Raw genomic sequence first — 21,141 nt, forward strand, 5'->3', positions numbered from 1 at the left:
TTTTTAAATAAGGAATTAAATATTCTAAATATAACTCAAAATCAAATAAATCTAATTTCGACTATTTTAACAAAGGAATATATAAATTTTATTTAAGAATTAAATAAATTTTAATTTTAAAAATTTATAAACATATCTATTATATAATTACTTAAATTAGTTAAATAAAATAAAATCTAAAAATATTAAATTTTAATATTTAAGTTAAAGTCTAAATTTTGAATTATTAGATTTTTATATATTAAATATTTGTATTTTATAATATCAGAGTCTTGGTGACAGAGAAGAGAAACCTAGCTATCATGACTTCAGAAATCACTACTCACACCTCTACTTTACAACTCTTTCCTTCTTGCAGAAAAACTATATCCAATAAGATTGACCATCTTGTGAAAATTTCTCATATTCCTGAGAATGTCCAAATCAAAAACACTCTTGTACTATTTATAAGATCAAGGTTAAGAAAATAGCTATGAGAAAAGCATCAACCCATAATATAAGATCATGTAAAGCCCATTTCTACTATTAATGGTGCTACTTCGTTTGGTTTGAGAGTTCTAGAACAAAGAAATGTGATGAAGGATTCCATAATTTTCTAAAAATGTTGTGTATGAATGTAATGGATTTGGGCTATGAATTTGGATTTGAATCAAATTCTTTGTTTGAAAGTAATATGAGCTAGGCTTCTATTCATACATTTGGTCTTCAAAATGTAACCATTGACGATTTTCTAAACCGGTATGAATGTCTTTTAAACCGCTACGAATGTCGTGATCGTGAAATCTTTATTGCAATTGTGATTTCACCTAATCTATGAGAGCCTTCATCACATCTTGAATCACAGTCTGTGGAGCTGATTTTACCATTTTCTTGTGGTTACAAGTTAACGGGTACGGACGCAATTCTGGGGTTATTTCAATAAATATTGAAAATTTTATTTTTGTAATCGCTATTAAAGAATTGTCGTCTCGAGTTAGGAGGTAGAAATGAAATTTAAGTATTTCAACTTTGAACTTCAAATGATAAATACTTGAAGTCCTATATGAAAATCTCTTAGAAATAATATTAATACTATTCAATTTAATTGTGAAAATCAAAATTAAAAATTGCTAACTTAGGCTAACATAATATTATAAAATTGATTTTATATTTTCAATTTTAAAAATTTGAGTATTAATAATTTATGTGAATTCAATAGATATATATTTAATAAATTTATTATTATTATTATTATTATTATTATTATTATTATTATTATTATTATTATTATTATTATGATGTAATAAATATTTTTTCTAATTATAATTAATTACATTAAATTGCTCCTTATTTTGAATAATAAATTTCAAATAAATTAAGTCTTAGTGAATTATTATGAATTTATTTTTAAACAGTAAATGACTTATTCTTTAATTAAATAATAATCTTTTTATTCTAAAAAAAGCATATTAATTATATTGACATTTAATTATATGATTTCTAATTAAATTATAATGCATTATTCAAAAAATAGTGTATTTATTATGTTTTCAATATAATTAATGAATTACCAAAATAACTATATTTTATAAGGATATTTAGCATAATTTAATATGTGTTTTTTAATAAATTTGAGTTGCAAAAACTTATAGATATATGTATATTAGCATTTAAACTGAATTCTTGCTAATAAAAGAAAGTAGTAATTTGAAAAATTTTCTTTCGAAAAAAAAGTATAGAAATTTCTCCAATATTAGTCCTATTGTATGGAAGTAGCAATGTAAGGTAAAATTAATGTAACGATTCGGAATCAGATCACATGAGGTATTGTCTTCTTTGGCCCTTATCGGCCTAACAGTTTTGTTCCTTTAGCAAATTCGAGAATTTTCCTAGAGATCATCCATCCTAAAAGATTTTTGTACCAAACACGTTTAACTTTGGAGTTCCTACAACTCCACAACTAAAAAACATCTTATGTGATTAGTTCCAAAATATGTATTATGTGATTAATTCCAAAAGATGCCTTATGTAATTAGTTCCAAAAGATGTCTTATGTAATTAGTTCCAAAAGATGTCTTATGTGATTAGTTCCAACTCTTTACATATAATCTATCAATTATTTCCTGCTCCATTTGGATGTGCAGTTCGATTCATTCATGTACTCCCGTATCTTAAAGTGTTGCATTTCTAGAAGTCGCTCTTTGTCTAGACATCCTATTCTTACCCCAACATCCACTTCCCACTTCTCTAAGCCAAGTTGTCATATGCCCACCAGTTTTCGCCCGGTTTGTCCTCGAACCACACATCTATTAGAAAGATCCTACTTTGATACAATTTGTAATTACCCAGAACCATAACCATATCACATGAGATATTATCCACTTTGGCTCTCATTGAACTCATAGTTTTATCTCTTTTGTGGATTCAAAAACTTCCTAGAAGGCCATATAACCTGAAATAAAGTAATATAACTAAATATTATATAATAATTAATTTAAAATAATATCAATCATAAATTTATAAAATATAATACACTTATAATACATTGGAATAATCTTTCTTTCTTTCCTTTTCTTTTCTCTTTTGGTGACAATTATTTTTGTTTTTCTCGAGAAGGCTTATTGAATCCATTGAATAAATCGTAATGCAAACAAGACTCCTAGTTTTTGCCTACATTCATTCTTTGGAAGATTTGCTAACAACAAAGCCCTAAAATAATAATTAAAGAAAAAGTAAAGAAAAAATAAAAATAAAATTATTACGTGTCGATACAGGAGTGCACAAGGGTGAACCCATCATTTAGAAAGCCATACTTGTACTTGTGAAAATGAAAGATTTCATACTTCTAAATAAAGAATTAAATATTCTAAATATAACTCAGAATTAAATAAATCTAATTTCAATTATTATAACAAACGAATATATAATTTCAAATTTTAAAATAATTATGAACGTCTATTATATAATTATTTAAATTAGTTAAATAAAATAAAATTTAAAAAAATTAAATTTTAATATTTAAGTTAAAATTTAAATTTAAATTTTATATATTAAATGTTTTGTATTTTATAATAATTATTGTCCCAATTTACTATTATTATTAATATCATTTTTATTAATTTTTATTTATTTTAACTAAAATTTAAATCTATTTAATTTTATAAAAATTATAAATATATTTACTAAAATAAGTAAAATCAAATTTATTTATTCAGGAGTTTTGTCTCCGCATTTTTGCACCACAAATCTGCTTTTCCTCTTATTTAGTTTAAAATAATAACAAAAGTCATCTATCTACACGTGTCAGTTTCTCTACCGCACAAACTGAAAAAGAAAAGAGGTCCAGCATCAAAGTTAGACGGAACTGCCGCCGACTATACATAGAATAATTAGGAAAATTGACAAAAACGTTTCGTGAAGCTTTTTGAAATCAAAAGACAAACCAAACTAAGTCTCTTGGACATGTCGCCCATGCTTATCATTTGTTTGGAAAGAAAAGTGGGAAGGAAGAGAAAACTAATTTTTACTCTTTTTCATTTAAAAGCAAGTAAAAAGTAAAATAAAAAATTTAATATATCTTAAAAAAAATTAAATATTTATTATTATAAATGTTTTATAAAAATATATCTTATAGGGATAAATATATAAATTGTTTTAGAAGCTCAATAATTAAAGTAAAATTATTTTTGTACTCTTTAGATTCATATGATTAGAAATTGACAGTTTGAGATATATTTTTATAATATGGGATATTGTGCAAATATTTACAGGACTTAAATGATTAACAGTTCTCCGAGCACGTTAAAAATTCATCCTAGAGTCGCCCTGTCTTTTTATAATTCTTTAATCTTTTTAAATAGAAAAAATTACAACCATTTTCTCACTTTTTTTTTTATTTTTTTCTTTATTTTCACTTTCATCTTCTCTCAAATATAAAATTAGATTTTCTATATTTTAAGATAAATTTATTCTTACTAATTCAATGCGTTAAAATTTAAAAAAGAAAATTAATAGTGAAGGATATAATAATAATTTTATTTTTACTAACATCATAATTCTTAAAAAAAGGTTAATACTCATTGAAGTATTACCTATTTATATAATTATCTCATATATAATTATTAAGTTATGAGTCTTGTATGATGATTCCAAATGAAAAGAGAGAATGACTTGTGCATTAGTAGTTAAGTATAATTAATATAAATATTTTATTAGAGTTAAAGTAAAATTTTATTTATTGTTAAGATTTTCTCAACTATAAAATACAATTTTATTTCAATATATTAAATGAAAATATTAGTTTGTTTTAACCCATTTAACTTTTTTTTCAATAACAAAATAAAAATTTGGTTTCAATAATATAAAATAAGATTCTAATCCCTTTTAACTTATAGAGGAGGAATTAAAAAAAAAAATAATATAAGAAGTTAATTAGCAAGAGGTTAACACTTGATCTCCTCTGCCCTTTTTCTTTATGTACTTTTGGTAAGGGTTTACCTATTAAATAGGTTAGTAGTTAATCTCCTTGTAATATTTTTTTTGGTAGAGGATTAGAAGAAAATTAATACATATATTTCATTGTTTTTATTTTATTATTAGTTAATTTAGACAATATTGATTTATTAATTAATCATTTTTATTTAATTTTTTAAAATTATATCAATTATCACTAATACGTTAATCATTCCCTTTATTTTATTAATATTACTAGAGAAGATTAACAAGTTATATATAAAGTATTAATGTATTTAAAGCAAAAGTACATACTTAAACCTAAAATAATATAAAAGGATAATCATAAAATTGTAAGATAAATACTTAATTTTCAACTTAATAAGTGATTGCAATAAAGTTAGCCTTTGAAATCAATTCACAAGAACCTTAACTTTTTAATAAAAATAAAAAGTGTAATTTTCATCTCACTTTTTTTAGCATATATGTAAGAAAATAATTTAATTATTTTTAAGTAGCATATATACACAAAAAGAATTTAATTATTTTTAACGAATCTAAAGAATTCTTATATTCAGTAATTTTTAAAATTTTAAATTTACATATATATATATATATATAATAAAGGAGAAGAAAGTTAAATAGCTTATCATTTAAGAAAAATATTTTTCTAAAATTTAATTAAATAAATAATTATAAATTTCTATAATACTAAAACTGTTATTAAAATATAAATAATTATAATAAAATAAAATCAATAATATTATAATTTAATCTCAAACTCTATAAAATAGTAACGCTTATATAAAACTCTTATTAATTTAATTTACATACTTATAAATTTAATATTTAATTATAAAATATTATCGTACAAAGTAAGAGTATTATAACTATTTTACTACTGATGGTAAGTATTGAAATAATAAACACTAGTATTATTGGTTGAAATATATTAAAATTTTATTCTATTTATAAATAAATTTATATATTTTCAATATTAATTAATAACTACAAAATACATAAATATTTTTATTTCATGACTTTTATAATAATACTTTATGCACGTAATACACGTGATGAACAATATTAGTAATATGATATAGGTGTTTGGTTTAGAGATTTTATGTAGCCGGTAGTTGTTTCTCATTTATTAACTATATTAAATTGATTTAGTAAAACCTTAAAATCAACCGTTGATAGCTAACAACTCTATTTTAGAGTTTTGTTTTTTTACTATCAGCTAATGACTGATTTTTTTTATTTAAAAAATATTAATATTTATTAAAATTTTTGTTAATAACTTATTTTAAATTGATTTTATACATTTTTTATTAATTATTATTTTAAAATATACTTAGTAATTAAATAATTATGATATTTAAAATTAAAAATTTTACTAAAGAAGTTTAGATTTTAATCCATACTTTAAAATAATTGTTATAAAATATTATCAATAATAAATACAACTGAGTTAACTAGAATTATTTAATTAGTATTATAATTTATATGATTGAAAATAATATTATATAATAAAATATATTTATATATAAATTATTTTAAATAGTTATTTAATATATTATCAGTAACAATTAATAAAACTTTTTCAAACAAAGTTATAATATCTTAAAACTAATAGATATTATAACTTTATAATGGAAAAATTAGTAGTTTTACTCAATATATTGTTAATGTAGGAGAAAAAGCCTCTTTCTTGGGTTGCTTAAAATATTGTATAGTATTAATTTACATACTTATAAATTTAATATTTAATTATAAAATATTATCGTACAAAGTAAGAGTATTATAACTATTTTACTACTGATGGTAAGTATTGAAATAATAAACACTAGTATTATTGGTTGAAATATATTAAAATTTTATTCTATTTATAAATAAATTTATATATTTTCAATATTAATTAATAACTACAAAATATATAAATATTTTTATTTCATGACTTTTATAATAATACTTTATGCACGTAATACACGTGATGAACAATATTAGTAATATGATATAGGTGTTTGGTTTAGAGATTTTATGTAGCCGGTAGTTGTTTCTCATTTATTAACTATATTAAATTGATTTAGTAAAACCTTAAAATCAACCGTTGATAGCTAACAACTCTATTTTAGAGTTTTGTTTTTTTACTATCAGCTAATGACTGATTTTTTTTATTTAAAAAATATTACTATTTATTAAATTTTTTGTTAATAACTTATTTTAAATTGATTATATATATATTTTTTTATTAATTATTATTTTAAAATATATTTAAAATTAAAAATTTTACTAAAGAAGTTTAGATTTTAATCCATACTTTAAAATAATTGTTATAAAATATTCTCAATAATAAATACAACTGAGTTAACTAGAATTATTTAATTAGTATTATAATTTATATGATTGAAAATAATATTATATAATAAAATATATTTATATATAAATTATTTTAAATAGTTATTTAATATATTATCAGCAACAATTAATAAAACTTTTTCAAACAAAGTTATAATATCTTAAAACTAATAGATATTATAACTTTATAATGGGAAAATTAGTAGTTTTACTCAATATATTGTTAATGTAGGAGAAAAAGCCTCTTCTTGGGTTGCTTAAAATATTGTATAGTATTAATTTACATATTTATAAATTTAATATTTAATTATAAAATATTATCGTACAAAGTAAGAGTATTATAACTATTTTACTACTGATGGTAAGTATTGAAATAATAAACACTAGTATAATTGGTTGAAATATATTAAAATTTTATTATATTTATAAATAAATTTATATAATTTCAATATTAATTAATAACTACAAAATACATAAATATTTTTATTTCATGACTTTTATAATAATACTTTATGCACGTAATACACGTGATGAACAATATTAGTAATATGATATAGGTGTTTGGTTTAGAGATTTTATGCAAATGGGTAGTTGTTTCTCATTTATTAACTATATTAAATTGATTTAGTAAAACCTTAAAATCAACCGTTGATAGCTAACAACTCTATTTTAGAGTTTTGTTTTTTTACTATCAGCTAATGACTGATTTTTTTTATTTAAAAAATATTACTATTTATTAAATTTTTGTTAATAACTTATTTTAAATTGATTATATATATATTTTTTTATTAATTATTATTTTAAAATATATTTAAAATTAAAAATTTTACTAAAGAAGTTTAGATTTTAATCCATACTTTAAAATAATTGTTATAAAATATTCTCAATAATAAATACAACTGAGTTAACTAGAATTATTTAATTAGTATTATAATTTATATGATTGAAAATAATATTATATAATAAAATATATTTATATATAAATTATTTTAAATAGTTATTTAATATATTATCAGCAACAATTAATAAAAACTTTTCAAACAAAGTTATAATATCTTAAAACTAATAGATATTATAACTTTATAATGGGAAAATTAGTAGTTTTACTCAATATATTGTTAATGTAGGAGAAAAAGCCTCTTCTTGGGTTGCTTAAAATATTGTATAGTATTAATTTACATATTTATAAATTTAATATTTAATTATAAAATATTATCGTACAAAGTAAGAGTATTATAACTATTTTACTACTGATGGTAAGTATTGAAATAATAAACACTAGTATAATTGGTTGAAATATATTAAAATTTTATTATATTTATAAATAAATTTATATAATTTCAATATTAATTAATAACTACAAAATACATAAATATTTTTATTTCATGACTTTTATAATAATACTTTATGCACGTAATACACATGATGAACAATATTAGTAATATGATATAGGTGTTTGGTTTAGAGATTTTATGCAGCCGGTAGTTGTTTCTCATTTATTAACTATATTAAATTGATTTAGTAAAACCTTAAAATCAACCGTTGATAGCTAACAACTCTATTTTAGAGTTTTGTTTTTTTACTATCAGCTCAGCTAATGACTGATTTTTTTTTATTTAAAAAATATTACTATTTATTAAAATTTTTGTTAATAACTTATTTTAAATTGATTTTATATACTTTTTTTATTAATTATTATTTTAAAATATATTTAAAATTAAAAATTTTACTAAAGAAGTTTAGATTTTAATCCATACTTTAAAATAATTGTTATAAAATATTCTCAATAATAAATACAACTGAGTTAACTAGAATTATTTAATTAGTATTATAATTTATATGATTGAAAATAATATTATATAATAAAATATATTTATATATAAATTATTTTAAATAGTTATTTAATATATTATCAGCAACAATTAATAAAAACTTTTTCAAACAAAGTTATAATATCTTAAAACTAATAGATATTATAACTTTATAATGGGAAAATTAGTAGTTTTACTCAATATATTGTTAATGTAGGAGAAAAAGCCTCTTCTTGGGTTGCTTAAAATATTGTATAGTATTAATTTACATATTTATAAATTTAATATTTAATTATAAAATATTATCGTACAAAGTAAGAGTATTATAACTATTTTACTACTGATGGTAAGTATTGAAATAATAAACACTAGTATAATTGGTTGAAATATATTAAAATTTTATTATATTTATAAATAAATTTATATAATTTCAATATTAATTAATAACTACAAAATACATAAATATTTTTATTTCATGACTTTTATAATAATACTTTATGCACGTAATACACATGATGAACAATATTAGTAATATGATATAGGTGTTTGGTTTAGAGATTTTATGCAGCCGGTAGTTGTTTCTCATTTATTAACTATATTAAATTGATTTAGTAAAACCTTAAAATCAACCGTTGATAGCTAACAACTCTATTTTAGAGTTTTGTTTTTTACTATCAGCTCAGCTAATGACTGATTTTTTTTATTTAAAAAATATTACTATTTATTAAAATTTTTGTTAATAACTTATTTTAAATTGATTTTATATACTTTTTTATTAATTATTATTTTAAAATATACTTAATAATTAAATAATTATGATATTTAAAATTAAAAATTTTACTAAAAAGTTTAGATTTTAATCCATACTTTAAAATAATTGTTATAAAATATTCTCAATAATAAATACAACTGAGTTAACTAGAATTATTTAATTAGTATTATAATTTATATGATTGAAAATAATATTATATAATAAAATATATTTATATATAAATTATTTTAAATAATTATTTAATATATTATCAGCAACAATTAATAAAAACTTTTCAAACAAAGTTATAATATCTTAAAACTAATAGATATTATAACTTTATAATGGGAAAATTAGTAGTTTTACTCAATATATTGTTAATGTAGGAGAAAAAGCCTCTTCTTGGGTTGCTTAAAATATTGTATAGTATTAATTTACATATTTATAAATTTAATATTTAATTATAAAATATTATCGTACAAAGTAAGAGTATTATAACTATTTTACTACTGATGGTAAGTATTGGAAATAATAAACACTAGTATAATTGGTTGAAATATATTAAAATTTTATTATATTTATAAATAAATTTATATAATTTCAATATTAATTAATAACTACAAAATACATAAATATTTTTATTTCATGACTTTTATAATAATACTTTATGCACGTAATACACATGATGAACAATATTAGTAATATGATATAGGTGTTTGGTTTAGAGATTTTATGCGGTAGGTAGTTGTTTCTCATTTATTAACTATATTAAATTGATTTAGTAAAACCTTAAAATCAACCGTTGATAGCTAACAACTCTATTTTAGAGTTTTGTTTTTTTACTATCAGCTCAGCTAATGACTGATTTTTTTTTATTTAAAAAATATTACTATTTATTAAAATTTTTGTTAATAACTTATTTTAAATTGATTTTATATACTTTTTTTATTAATTATTATTTTAAAATATACTTAATAATTAAATAATTATGATATTTAAAATTAAAAATTTTACTAAAAAAGTTTAGATTTTAATCCATACTTTAAAATAATTGTTATAAAATATTCTCAATAATAAATACAACTGAGTTAACTAGAATTATTTAATTAGTATTATAATTTATATGATTGAAAATAATATTATATAATAAAATATATTTATATATAAATTATTTTAAATAATTATTTAATATATTATCAGCAACAATTAATAAAAACTTTTCAAACAAAGTTATAATATCTTAAAACTAATAGATATTATAACTTTATAATGGGAAAATTAGTAGTTTTACTCAATATATTGTTAATGTAGGAGAAAAAGCCTCTTCTTGGGTTGCTTAAAATATTGTATAGTATATGCATATAGTGTTGTCCAGTGATACATTATTTTAAATTCTAAAGTTTTTTATTATATCAAAGATTATAAACTTTGAATTTCTATAGTGATCAATCTAAATAAGGATCAGTTTTATATATAATATGGTACCCATAATAAAAAAACAAATAAAATTTTATTAAATTATAGTTTAATATATTTTTATTTTAAGACATGTAGTTTTTTTTATCACTTTAATATCCTAACAGTATGATCATTAACAAATAGTAATTAAATTGTACAATATTATTAAAAAAATTACTGGTATGGCAACTAAATGAATAGTAATTATTGCATGTCACGTTAGAATTTCTTAATAGTATTTTTTAATTTGACCGCTATTTACTATATATTTACAAAATATCAAAGTGACAAAAAAATTACATATCTTAAACTGAAAATACATTAAATTAAATGATAATTTAATAAAATAAAATAAAAATTTAATAAATTATCTCATAATTTAATGTATTTTTATTTTAACATATATGATTTGCTTTTTATAACTTTAGTACTCCGTGAATACCACCGTTAATAAATAAAATTATAATATATTATTAACAAATGCTGATATAGCAGTTGAAAAAATAATAGTTATTACGTGACACATCAAAATTTCTTAATACAATTTAATCAATTATTTATTAATGATTATATTCATATAATATAGAGAAATAAAAAGTAAATTATATATAATTTAACCAAGTTTTTTGAAAAAGATATTCAACTCCATAAAATATTCTAATATTATAATGTGACACTGTACTGATCTGCTGTGTCTATTATAAGATTTAAAAAATATGTTTATAAATGTATAATTTTTAATTTTAAATAATATATACAGCGTATATATTATTTTATGCCTAAAAAATTAATATATATAAATATATATATATATATATTATTTTTAAATAATTAATAAAAAATAGTATTTTACTATAATTGATTATTCTCATTATCCAAGACATGATTTTTAAATTTTAATGAGATACTCAGAATAATATATTTCACGTATTGGCGAGTTAAGCGAGGAAATGTTTCATTTTGTTATAAGCAAGCAAATAAAAATTAAAAAAAAAAAAAACAGACAAACAATAGGTGCAGTTAACAAATGTAGAGAGAATTCTGTAGAATGTTATAATAATAGCACATGATGCTCTCTTTCTTCTTCTTCTTCTTCTTCCTCTGTGTCAACTGCATATAACATATATAAAGACGTCCAACTAAATGTGGCCAATCCATACTTGGGCCAATTCTTTTTTTTCTTTCTTTTTTAATTCCTGAGAGAGAGAGAGAGAGAGAGAGATAGAAAGATCAATAAGAGCAAAGAAGCAATCAGCCAATTTGTGGTTCTTCATTTTGTGGATTCATTCATCATTTTTCGTTTGTGTTTATGATCTGTTCTGCAGCAAGAACGATTATTATTACACCAAGAAATCGACCCTTTTTTCCAGTCTCTGTATCCACCAAAATTCATGTAAAGCCGCCGTTAATCTTTAAAAGAAAATCATCGTCGTCGTTTTCAATGGCAATAGAACCGTCCTCGTCGTCTTCTTCTTCTTCTTCTTCAACGTCGTTAATTTTGACGTCAGGTGCGAGCGGACGGATAAATGCGTTGTTTTCGGTTAGAGCGTTGAAGAGTCTTTTAATGCTTATAAACGCTGTCGTTTTACTGCTTTTGCTTCCGTTTCGAGGTCGAAGAAGGACGGTACCGGCTGAGAAGGCTATTAATAATAATAGCAATAATAATAATAATAAAGATGTTGAGGATTGCGGTGGGGCCCTGAGGAAAGGGTCCACTAAGGTGCGGGTTCCAACGACAATTGTGCCTTGGAAGAGCAGTGCGTCATCGGTTGGTGGTGGTGGTGGTGGCAGTTCGGTGGTGGTGGTGGATCAAGAGGTGGCCGCGAGGAGGGCGTTGGCAATAAGAAGGGTGACGCAGGATGATGACCCGAATTGCGACAGGGACTTTTCTCTTTTTGTTACTGCCAGAGGTGATACCATTTTTACCCAGTTGTGGGCCCCAGTTTCTGTCAACATTAGGTAATCTCTTAATTATTTTTCTATCTTGTTAATGACAATTAATCAAAATATAATTTATTCTTCTTATTTTTCTTTTATTTTATGTTTTTACTGAACACTAATAATTCGAGAGCTCTCCATTCAAGTCACTATCTGATTCTTCAATTTTGTTAGTGTTATCATTTCTATTTTCTGTTAAAAACCACATGGTTTGAATCTTCTAGCTATTAGCAAATTGAGTTTTGTGTCTAATTCACTTCTGTTAATTGACATATTACCATTTTCTTAATGCATTTTATTCATTTATCTATGCTATGAATGTGACATGACATTTTGGTGTAAGGAATATATTGCCATTTAAATCTGAATATCAAAATTAGTCGAAGATCCAACTTTAAAAACTATAATAGTTTGTTTAAGCATGTATGTAGATATGCATGCATCTAGGAATGTATGCTGATGCTGCTACACGAATGGCTACGTTTCCAATGGTGTTGAATAATTAGGAGAGCATATTTCTTGCCCATCATTACTATAATTTATTGTTAGAAACTACGTCTGTGTGCTGCCATATTCCTAAGGAATGATCTGCTTTGTGCTAATGGCTGGATCGTATCCAGAAAATTGTCACATCCAAGTACGTCTGTCACTATCTAACCATGGTCCCCTCTTATTCACAGTGCAACGTGGTTTATGAAATGCTCTTAGAGACTATTTTGCCATATTCTGCTATAACTGTCTTGTATTATAGTCTGACATTGTTATCAGTTGGCACACAATTCTAAAATCTTAATTAATATCCTTGAGTAACATTCTATTGCAATGAATGTAATATTAGAAAATGAAAAAGAAATAGGTCTACTTTTATCAGTCTGGTGAGAATCACCTTGAACAAGGAACATGAACAAGGTTCACTGCTGCTGAATATAGGTCTACTTGCACTTGACTGGTTTTGTGAGGATAGTGATTCACCTCAGACTTGGTGTATATGGTATAGGGGATTTCATTTTTTGGAAATTATGACGTAGAAATGAAAAGGAAAAGCTGGTCCACTCTACAGAAATAACTGAAAAATCATGCTTAATCTCTTGCTCTCTGTTTTTCTCTTGGAGCCATGTTTGAATCTTCAAGGAAAATAGTCTTATCTTGTTGAAACAGAACAAATTTCATTGTACTGATTGTTGTTTCATCTTATGCAAAATGTGAAGGATCAAATTACACTAACTCTTGGATTTTAAATGGGATATGACCAGGTTTCTTGCACTTGGGTTTATATGCTGGGCTCTATCTTGTCCTATAGATGAATAATAAAATACGTTGTCTCACAGATGATAACATTGTTTTACCCATATTTTCAGGGGATTGGTTGTTCTTATGCATGGCCTGAATGAGCACAGGTTTGTTATTTGCTGCTAATGCTTGCTGAGTAGTCATTTCCAGTTGATCAATGGTTTGATTATTTGCTGACATTTAGTAATTTTTACAACAGTGGCAGATATAGTGATTTTGCCAAGCAGTTGAACTCTCATGGATTTAAGGTTTATGGAATGGATTGGATTGGTAAGAATGAAACTATTTTGTAAATGATTGTCATAAATTTCCTTTTCTTAACAAGCCATACAAATTTCTATGTGCCTCATTGGAAATGCTACCTTTTACTTTGACGTATATTTTGGCTTTCCATCACAATTTTATTAACTCCAAAACTGGGGCTAGTGTTGAAATCTAGATATTCTCTTCGTGTTTCCTTCTTGATAAACAGATAGGTTCTGGACCTGTTTGATTTATAAAAGTATGCTGTATGATCTTATGTCTTCGAACATATCGTACAGTCTGGCTTTGTCATGTTTGTCCTGAGGCAACTACCATAATCTCAACTACATGATGATTTTAGAGGCCAAGATTGGTGATTCTGCTTTCATTTGAATGTACAGAAGTCATAGGTCATAGGGGAAAAGGTACCAAAGACAAACAAATGAAGGATAGGGGGAGGTGGGAGAAATTTTATCTTATTTAATCCTCATATTCCTTCACATGGATTCAAAACACGACATTCTTCTCATACAATAAATGCAATTGTAAAACCCCTGATATTGTATCTTTTAAGCTTTCTTTTCTTGTGGATGATATTTGCCCAGCGTACCATATCCAAATTATTGAAGTTTAATTTTAGTTTGGTGAAATTTCAATTAATTTATTTTACAAACTTGAATGGTCCAGCAGCAGTAAAATTTATTGGAACTCTTTGAACTTCAGGAACATTTCGAATTTCAATTGTTTCTTGGTGGGCACCATAAATATGCCAGCATGAGCATCATACTATTTGTCAAATAAAATTGCAAATTTCTCATTAATCAATCCAGTTTTTTATTTTTTTATTTTTTTTTATCATTTTTTTATTCGGTTATAGATACAAAAAGATGATAGTGGCTACATGCTTTCTTTACTAGCATTATCGTTGTAGTTCCTTGAGGTTTATAGCTCTGAATATCATGCATGAAACATAGAACAAAGAACTGCACAACTTGAATGTTTCCTTGTTTCCTCTTACAAGAATAACTGTATAACTATTTCAGTGGCTACACTGGCTAGAGTAGAATCTAAGCTTTAAAAAGATAATATTTCATGCATCTGTATATTTTCTCTTAGCATTTTTTCTTTTGTTCTCTAAATATTCGTGATCTAGCGATCACTTTTCTTCAACACTGCATCTATATTTGAATGTTGCAGGGATTGGGATGTCAATTGGTGCCAAAAAGTAACTTGTGAAGCTTCTCTTAATAAGTAAGCATATTATTTGCATGTATTGTGTCTGACCTTCCTTATACGGAATTGCAAAGGGAGGATGCATGATCTGAATACAATTTAAGGCTACATCATATGTAATTTTTCTCATTTTATAAGCTGTAGAATACAACAAAAGGGTGTGATTTACTGCATAATATTACCTGAAATTGATGGACCTTCTATATATTGATTTTAGTTTCTCTTCCCACCTCCCCCTCGTTCTTTTTCTGGAGTCAAAACTCAAAGTTAATAGGCCTAAAACCAGAACCTTCTCCATCTGCATCCTGACATAAGACTGCAGTTTGGAGACACTTAGTCTATCTTACATTATTAAAACTCATGTTCTTACAGGTCAATAGCATCAGTTTCTGCTGAACTTGATATTTACTAGCGAAATATTCACATTTGTGTATTGCCATGGTTGAGTTTTTAACTTATTTATTTGGTGACTTTTTGTACTTTCCTGTGTCCCTCCCCATCCCTCAATGAATGAAAATCGCTATTTTTTGCCCTATTGAAGAACTCTTTTAGAGATCATTTTTTGACTATGTAATTGCTTAGCTACCCAGATAAGGTATATGCTTGAGCTACTTATTTGGTATATTCCTTACATTTATTTTAAGTCTATGGTTATCTTATATATGTGCCTCTCTGGTACTAGGACATGGCGGAAGTGATGGGCTTCACTCATATGTTCATGCTCTTGATTATGCTGTCAATGATTTGGTATGTTCTTGAGTTTCATTTGCCAGATGATGGTTTTCATTTTCGTTTGATTAAACCTCTAAATGCATTAATTTTTTGTTTTTTCTCTGCTCATCTATGGCTAGAAATCATTTCTTGATAAAGTTTTAGGAGAGAATCCTGGGCTTCCCTGTTTTTGCTTCGGACACTCAACAGGAGGTGCCATTGTCCTCAAGGTAAGGTTGGCTTAACTTCCGATTATTTGATTGAAGTATAAATGCTTGCATTTATCCTCACAGAATGCATAGAATCTAAATAGTTACTTTTTTACTTTGTATTCTATGGGCAATTGCAGGCGATGCTGGATCCAAAAGTTGAAGCCCGCGTAGCAGGAGTAGTACTGACTTCACCTGCAGTAGGAGTTCAGCCATCCCATCCTATTTTTGTAGTAAGAATGCTACTTCTACTTTCCTCACAAAATTTGTGTTGTATTGCTTTGATATACAAAGGCGTAATTGCAGAAAATTGTTGGATGATTACATTGTATTCCGTGTTTTTGCAGTGCTTGTCTAAGTTTCGGAATGTACATGGTGATTAAAATGCATTTCTAATTGGTGAGCAGGATCTTTTGTGAATTTATTGTTTCCTTGTTTATATTGTGACAGGTACTAGCCCCAATTTTCTCATTTTTGTTGCCAAGGTTCCAACTCAGTGCTGCAAATAAGAAGGGCTTGCCAGTTTCTCGGGACCCAGAGGCACTAGTGGCCAAATATTCGGACCCACTGGTGTACACTGGAGCAATCAGGATAAGAACTGGATATGAGATTCTCCGGATTACAACTTACTTGCAGCGGAATTTAAGCAGACTGAGAGTTCCCTTTCTTGTTCTCCATGGTACTGCTGACACTGTAACTGATCCGGAAGCTTCACAAAAACTGTATGACGAAGCCTCCTCCACTGACAAAACCATCAAATTACTGGAAGGATTTTTACATGATCTTCTGTTTGAGCTCGAGCGAGATGATATTGTGAATGAAATAATTGAGTGGTTGAGTCGTAGGGTATAGAGCGACAAAGCTAATTATTGGACATTTAGTCTACAGGATTAGAAGACTCCATAATCAGATCAGCATCTCTATGGGTTTGCAGCTTGAACTTTCCAATTAACTAGGCAAGCTACATTGTAATGCTGCTGAGTAAAATTCAGCACGTTCTTGTTGAAACCTGAACCATTTTGCTTTTTGGTTGGTTGTAATGTTATTTCTGCACTAAGCATTGCAGCAGGCATCCTTTGCTTTCTTTTATCAGGCATGGTGTTGATACCTGAGGACCTACCAGGTTGACTATCGAGTCCCCGAGTCTGCAGGTTGTAGTGGTTCGATCAATGGATGATACCGGGAGGAGATGAAGAAGATTGAAGGCCAAATGAAAGGTTGCAGCTGCAGCACCAAGAGTGGCTTCATTATCCCATGAGAGCCACTAAGTTTGAGGCAAAATCAATGTACTCGGCTCCCAGTGGATCTAGTAACAGCTTTTTGCTTCTCACTTTCCCAATATATTATTCAAAGAAATAAACAACAGCCATTTACAGAATCTGTTTTAATTATACTGATTAACATTTGGTTATGCATATTGTTGATTTGTCCCAAAATATGCTGGTCCCTAAATTTTGGAGTTCATTTCAAGTTGGATATATTTTAATTTTTTATTGGGTTATCAGATCTCTATTTCTCAAATAATGAGTATGGGCATTAGTAGGGGTGAGCAATCGGTTGGATTCAAAACCGAATCAAACCATTTTAAAGAATGAATCGATTTTAAAAATAAGTGAAATTAATTGATTTGTATGTGAATATGTACCAATGAATTAGACTGAATCAAACTTAGAATCATTTTAAAAATTAAATTTTATAATAAAAATAAAAAATAAATTCTAATAAATAATTAGAAGATCAGTTATATTGAGTTTTTTTATATAAAATTTAACGGAATCGATATAATTTTAAATTTTAAGTGATTTAAGCTAAATAAACAAAATCTATACTTAAAATTAATTGAATTAAACCGAATAAAGAAAAAAATACTTCTAGTGACTAGCTATCTGTGATTTTCTTGAGATGAACAAGAGATACCTAGTTATATTCTTCATAGCAAGTGCCACCTCAGCAGCCACATTTACCCAGATGTGATACCAAATCTTAATCTTGTTCTTTTTGATTAATGAAATATGATTGGAGATAATCAAAGAATTTATAGAATTAGTTAAATTTAAACTAAAAATTCTAATAAAAGAGGTAAATTTTTTATATAAATTTTATATTAATAAGTTAAAACTTGGTATAATATCAAAATATTCTTTTTAATTTTATGATCTTATTTTATATTTTAATTAATTTCTTTTTCTTTTATTATAATTCATTTCCATTATAATGTTATTTAACTTGAATGAATTCCATATTTATATTTTCTAACACATCAAATACATTAATCCAGTTAAGGATCATTTTAATGTACTATGAACATATGGTACCATATAAACTTATAAAATTGATATTATCTTAGTTTTAATGATTTTTTAACATAATAAAATAATAGATTAGTTAATTATATATAGCCCTTAATTATTGATAAGCTAAATACATTATTTTTACTTATTAAAGATTCTTTTATCTATTTTTGAGATTTAATAAATGGTCCTTGATAATTATAAAATCCACTTATATAAATTTAATTTGTATAGACAACTAAAATTTATATAAAATATCGACAATTGAATCGAGTGGATAAAATGGGTGAAGATAGCATCGAACAGTCAGTTGATCGGCTAGGCCTCGTAAAGGAAGGATCGCAAGAGAGGGATCAAATAGGCCTTGAAATTAATAGAATAATATATAAAATTAATAAATTATTTAAAATAATATTCGATTGATTATTTATAATTAAAAAATAAATTTATATATTACTCTAGCAAAACTCTTATTTAAGAATGTAGTGTTAGAAATAATTACTATTTTACTTAGTTTACTATGCAATCATTTGATTGAAGTTTATTTGGTCTTAAATTTGTCCTAGTCTTTAGATATTCACTAGCATTTCAGTTGTAGTGAATATCTATTCCTATTTTGTATTTGCCTTTAAAAATGGCTGCTTGATTATTCAATAAATGTATGATTTCAGCTTTCCATTTCTTTCTTATGTCTTAACAGTGGTATCAGAGACAAGTTGAGAATAAAAAAAAAAAAAGAATTTTGAAAATTTTGTGCAGCCAGCTATTCCATGTTCTGATGGTCACCATGATCATTGGAGCATGTTAATGGAGAACTTTCTGAGATCGAAAGAATGTTGGCAAGTTGTTTCAGATGGCATATCTCAAACAACACCTAGCTCAACAATCACAGATGCACAAAAGACAGAAATGGAAGCATTAAAGCTGAAATTGAAAGCAAAGAATTAGTTGTTTCAAGCTATTGAACGATCCATGTTGGAAACAATTCTTTATAAAGATACTTCCAAGGACATATGAGATTCAATGAAGAGAAAATATGAAAGGTCTTCTAGAGTGAAGCGTGCACAGCTTCAAGCCTTGAGAAATTTTTTTAAGTGTTTAGAAATGAAAGATGGCGAATCTGTTACAAGCTATTTTCTAGGACGATGGGGATTGCCACCAACATGCGGTTTCATGGTGAGAAAATGGAAGATGTTGTGATCGTTGAGAAGATATTGCGGTCTTTGACTGAAAAGTTCAACTTTGTTGTCTGCTCCATCAAAGAATCTAAAGATATAGATTCACTCTCGCTTGATGAACTTCATAATTCTTTATTGATCCATGAGCAGAAAATTAATCGAAATCGGAACACTACTATAGAGGAGCAAGCTTTGAAAGTAACATCTTCTACTAATTTCTCTAATGCAAGGGGAAGAGGAAGGGGCAGAGGCTATCGAGGGAATGGAGATGGTGGCAGACATAATCTATTTGTTCATGACTAATCGCTTGGCAGAGGCAAAGGATGAGATCAGTAGGACAAGTCTAAGGTAGAGTGTTACAAATGCCATAAATTTGGACATTAATGCTTTGAATGTTACACAAAGTTGCCGAATGACAAAGAAAGGGGAGAAATGTCAAATTTTGTTGAAACAAAGGAGGCATAAACATTATTAATGTCTGTACAAGATGAAAAAGAATCTCAATCGGATGTTTGGTACGTGTATACAAGCTGCAGCAACCATATGTGTGGAAGTTAGTCTTTTTTTTCATTCTTAGATGAAGGATTTCATTCTATAGTAAGTTTTGGTGATTATTCTACTGTTAGTGTGATGGGAAAGGGCAACATTAATATTAAAATCAAGAATGGGTTTGTAGAAACAATTTCAAATGTTCTTTATGTGCCAAATTTAAAATGTAATTTGCTTAGTGCTGGTCAGTTGTTAGAGAAGGGTTATGTGATAACGATTCAAAAAGAATGCTTGTGAAATATATGATCCGTCTAGATGTGCTATTGTTGTTGTTCAAATGAATTCAAACAGGTTGTTTCCCTTAAAGATAGAGAATGTTGAAACTTGTTTAATGGCTGCAACGAAAGATCCATCATGGCTTTGGCACTTTCGTTATAGTCATTTGAATTTTAACGAATTAAAAACGCTTCAACAAAGAAATATGGTGACGGGTCTTCCTCAGATTATTGTTCCTTCCTAAGTTTGTGAAGAATGTGTGGTTGGCAAACAACATCGTTCACAATTTCTTAAAGGAAAGTCATGGAGAGTAAAGCAAGTCCTGGAGCTGATTCATTCCGATATATGTGGACCCATAAATCCCAACTTCAAATGGAGGTAAAAGGTATCTAATTACCTTCATTGATGATTATACTCGAAAAACTTGGGTTTATTTTTTGAAGGCAAAGTCAGAAGCTTTTGGCATATTTAGAA

General features: G+C 25.6%; 2 protein-coding genes across 2 annotated transcripts; both read left to right on the top strand.

The window, feature by feature from the left end:
• Positions 1-11,744: 11,744 nt before the first annotated feature.
• LOC8287908 (monoglyceride lipase) lies at positions 11,745-17,811 on the top strand. The gene is made up of 7 exons (XM_048372026.1): positions 11,745-12,768; positions 14,106-14,144; positions 14,237-14,307; positions 16,196-16,260; positions 16,365-16,454; positions 16,574-16,666; positions 16,884-17,811. The coding sequence occupies exons 1-7, from the start codon at positions 12,119-12,121 to the stop codon at positions 17,283-17,285; spliced, it is 1,410 nt and encodes a 469-aa protein (XP_048227983.1). The 5' UTR covers positions 11,745-12,118; the 3' UTR covers positions 17,286-17,811.
• Positions 17,812-19,869: 2,058 nt separating this feature from the next.
• Positions 19,870-20,205, top strand: LOC107262421. The gene has a single exon (XM_015728114.2). The coding sequence runs from the start codon at positions 19,870-19,872 to the stop codon at positions 20,203-20,205; it is 336 nt and encodes a 111-aa protein (XP_015583600.2).
• Positions 20,206-21,141: the final 936 nt, after the last annotated feature.

Source organism: Ricinus communis, chromosome 3 (genome assembly GCF_019578655.1).
Source record: "Ricinus communis isolate WT05 ecotype wild-type chromosome 3, ASM1957865v1, whole genome shotgun sequence".
Lineage (NCBI taxonomy): Eukaryota > Viridiplantae > Streptophyta > Magnoliopsida > Malpighiales > Euphorbiaceae > Ricinus > Ricinus communis.

Bases quoted from the DNA above. Each gene is read 5' to 3' on its own strand.
- LOC107262421 (XM_015728114.2), top strand. From the start codon at position 19,870: ATGGGGATTGCCACCAACATGCGGTTTCATGGTGAGAAAATGGAAGAT.
- LOC8287908 (XM_048372026.1), top strand. From the start codon at position 12,119: ATGATCTGTTCTGCAGCAAGAACGATTATTATTACACCAAGAAATCGA. The intron at 12,769-14,105 runs GTAATCTCTTAA...CCATATTTTCAG, and splicing joins CCAGTTTCTGTCAACATTAG to GGGATTGGTTGTTCTTATGC. The intron at 16,455-16,573 runs GTAAGGTTGGCT...GGGCAATTGCAG, and splicing joins GAGGTGCCATTGTCCTCAAG to GCGATGCTGGATCCAAAAGT.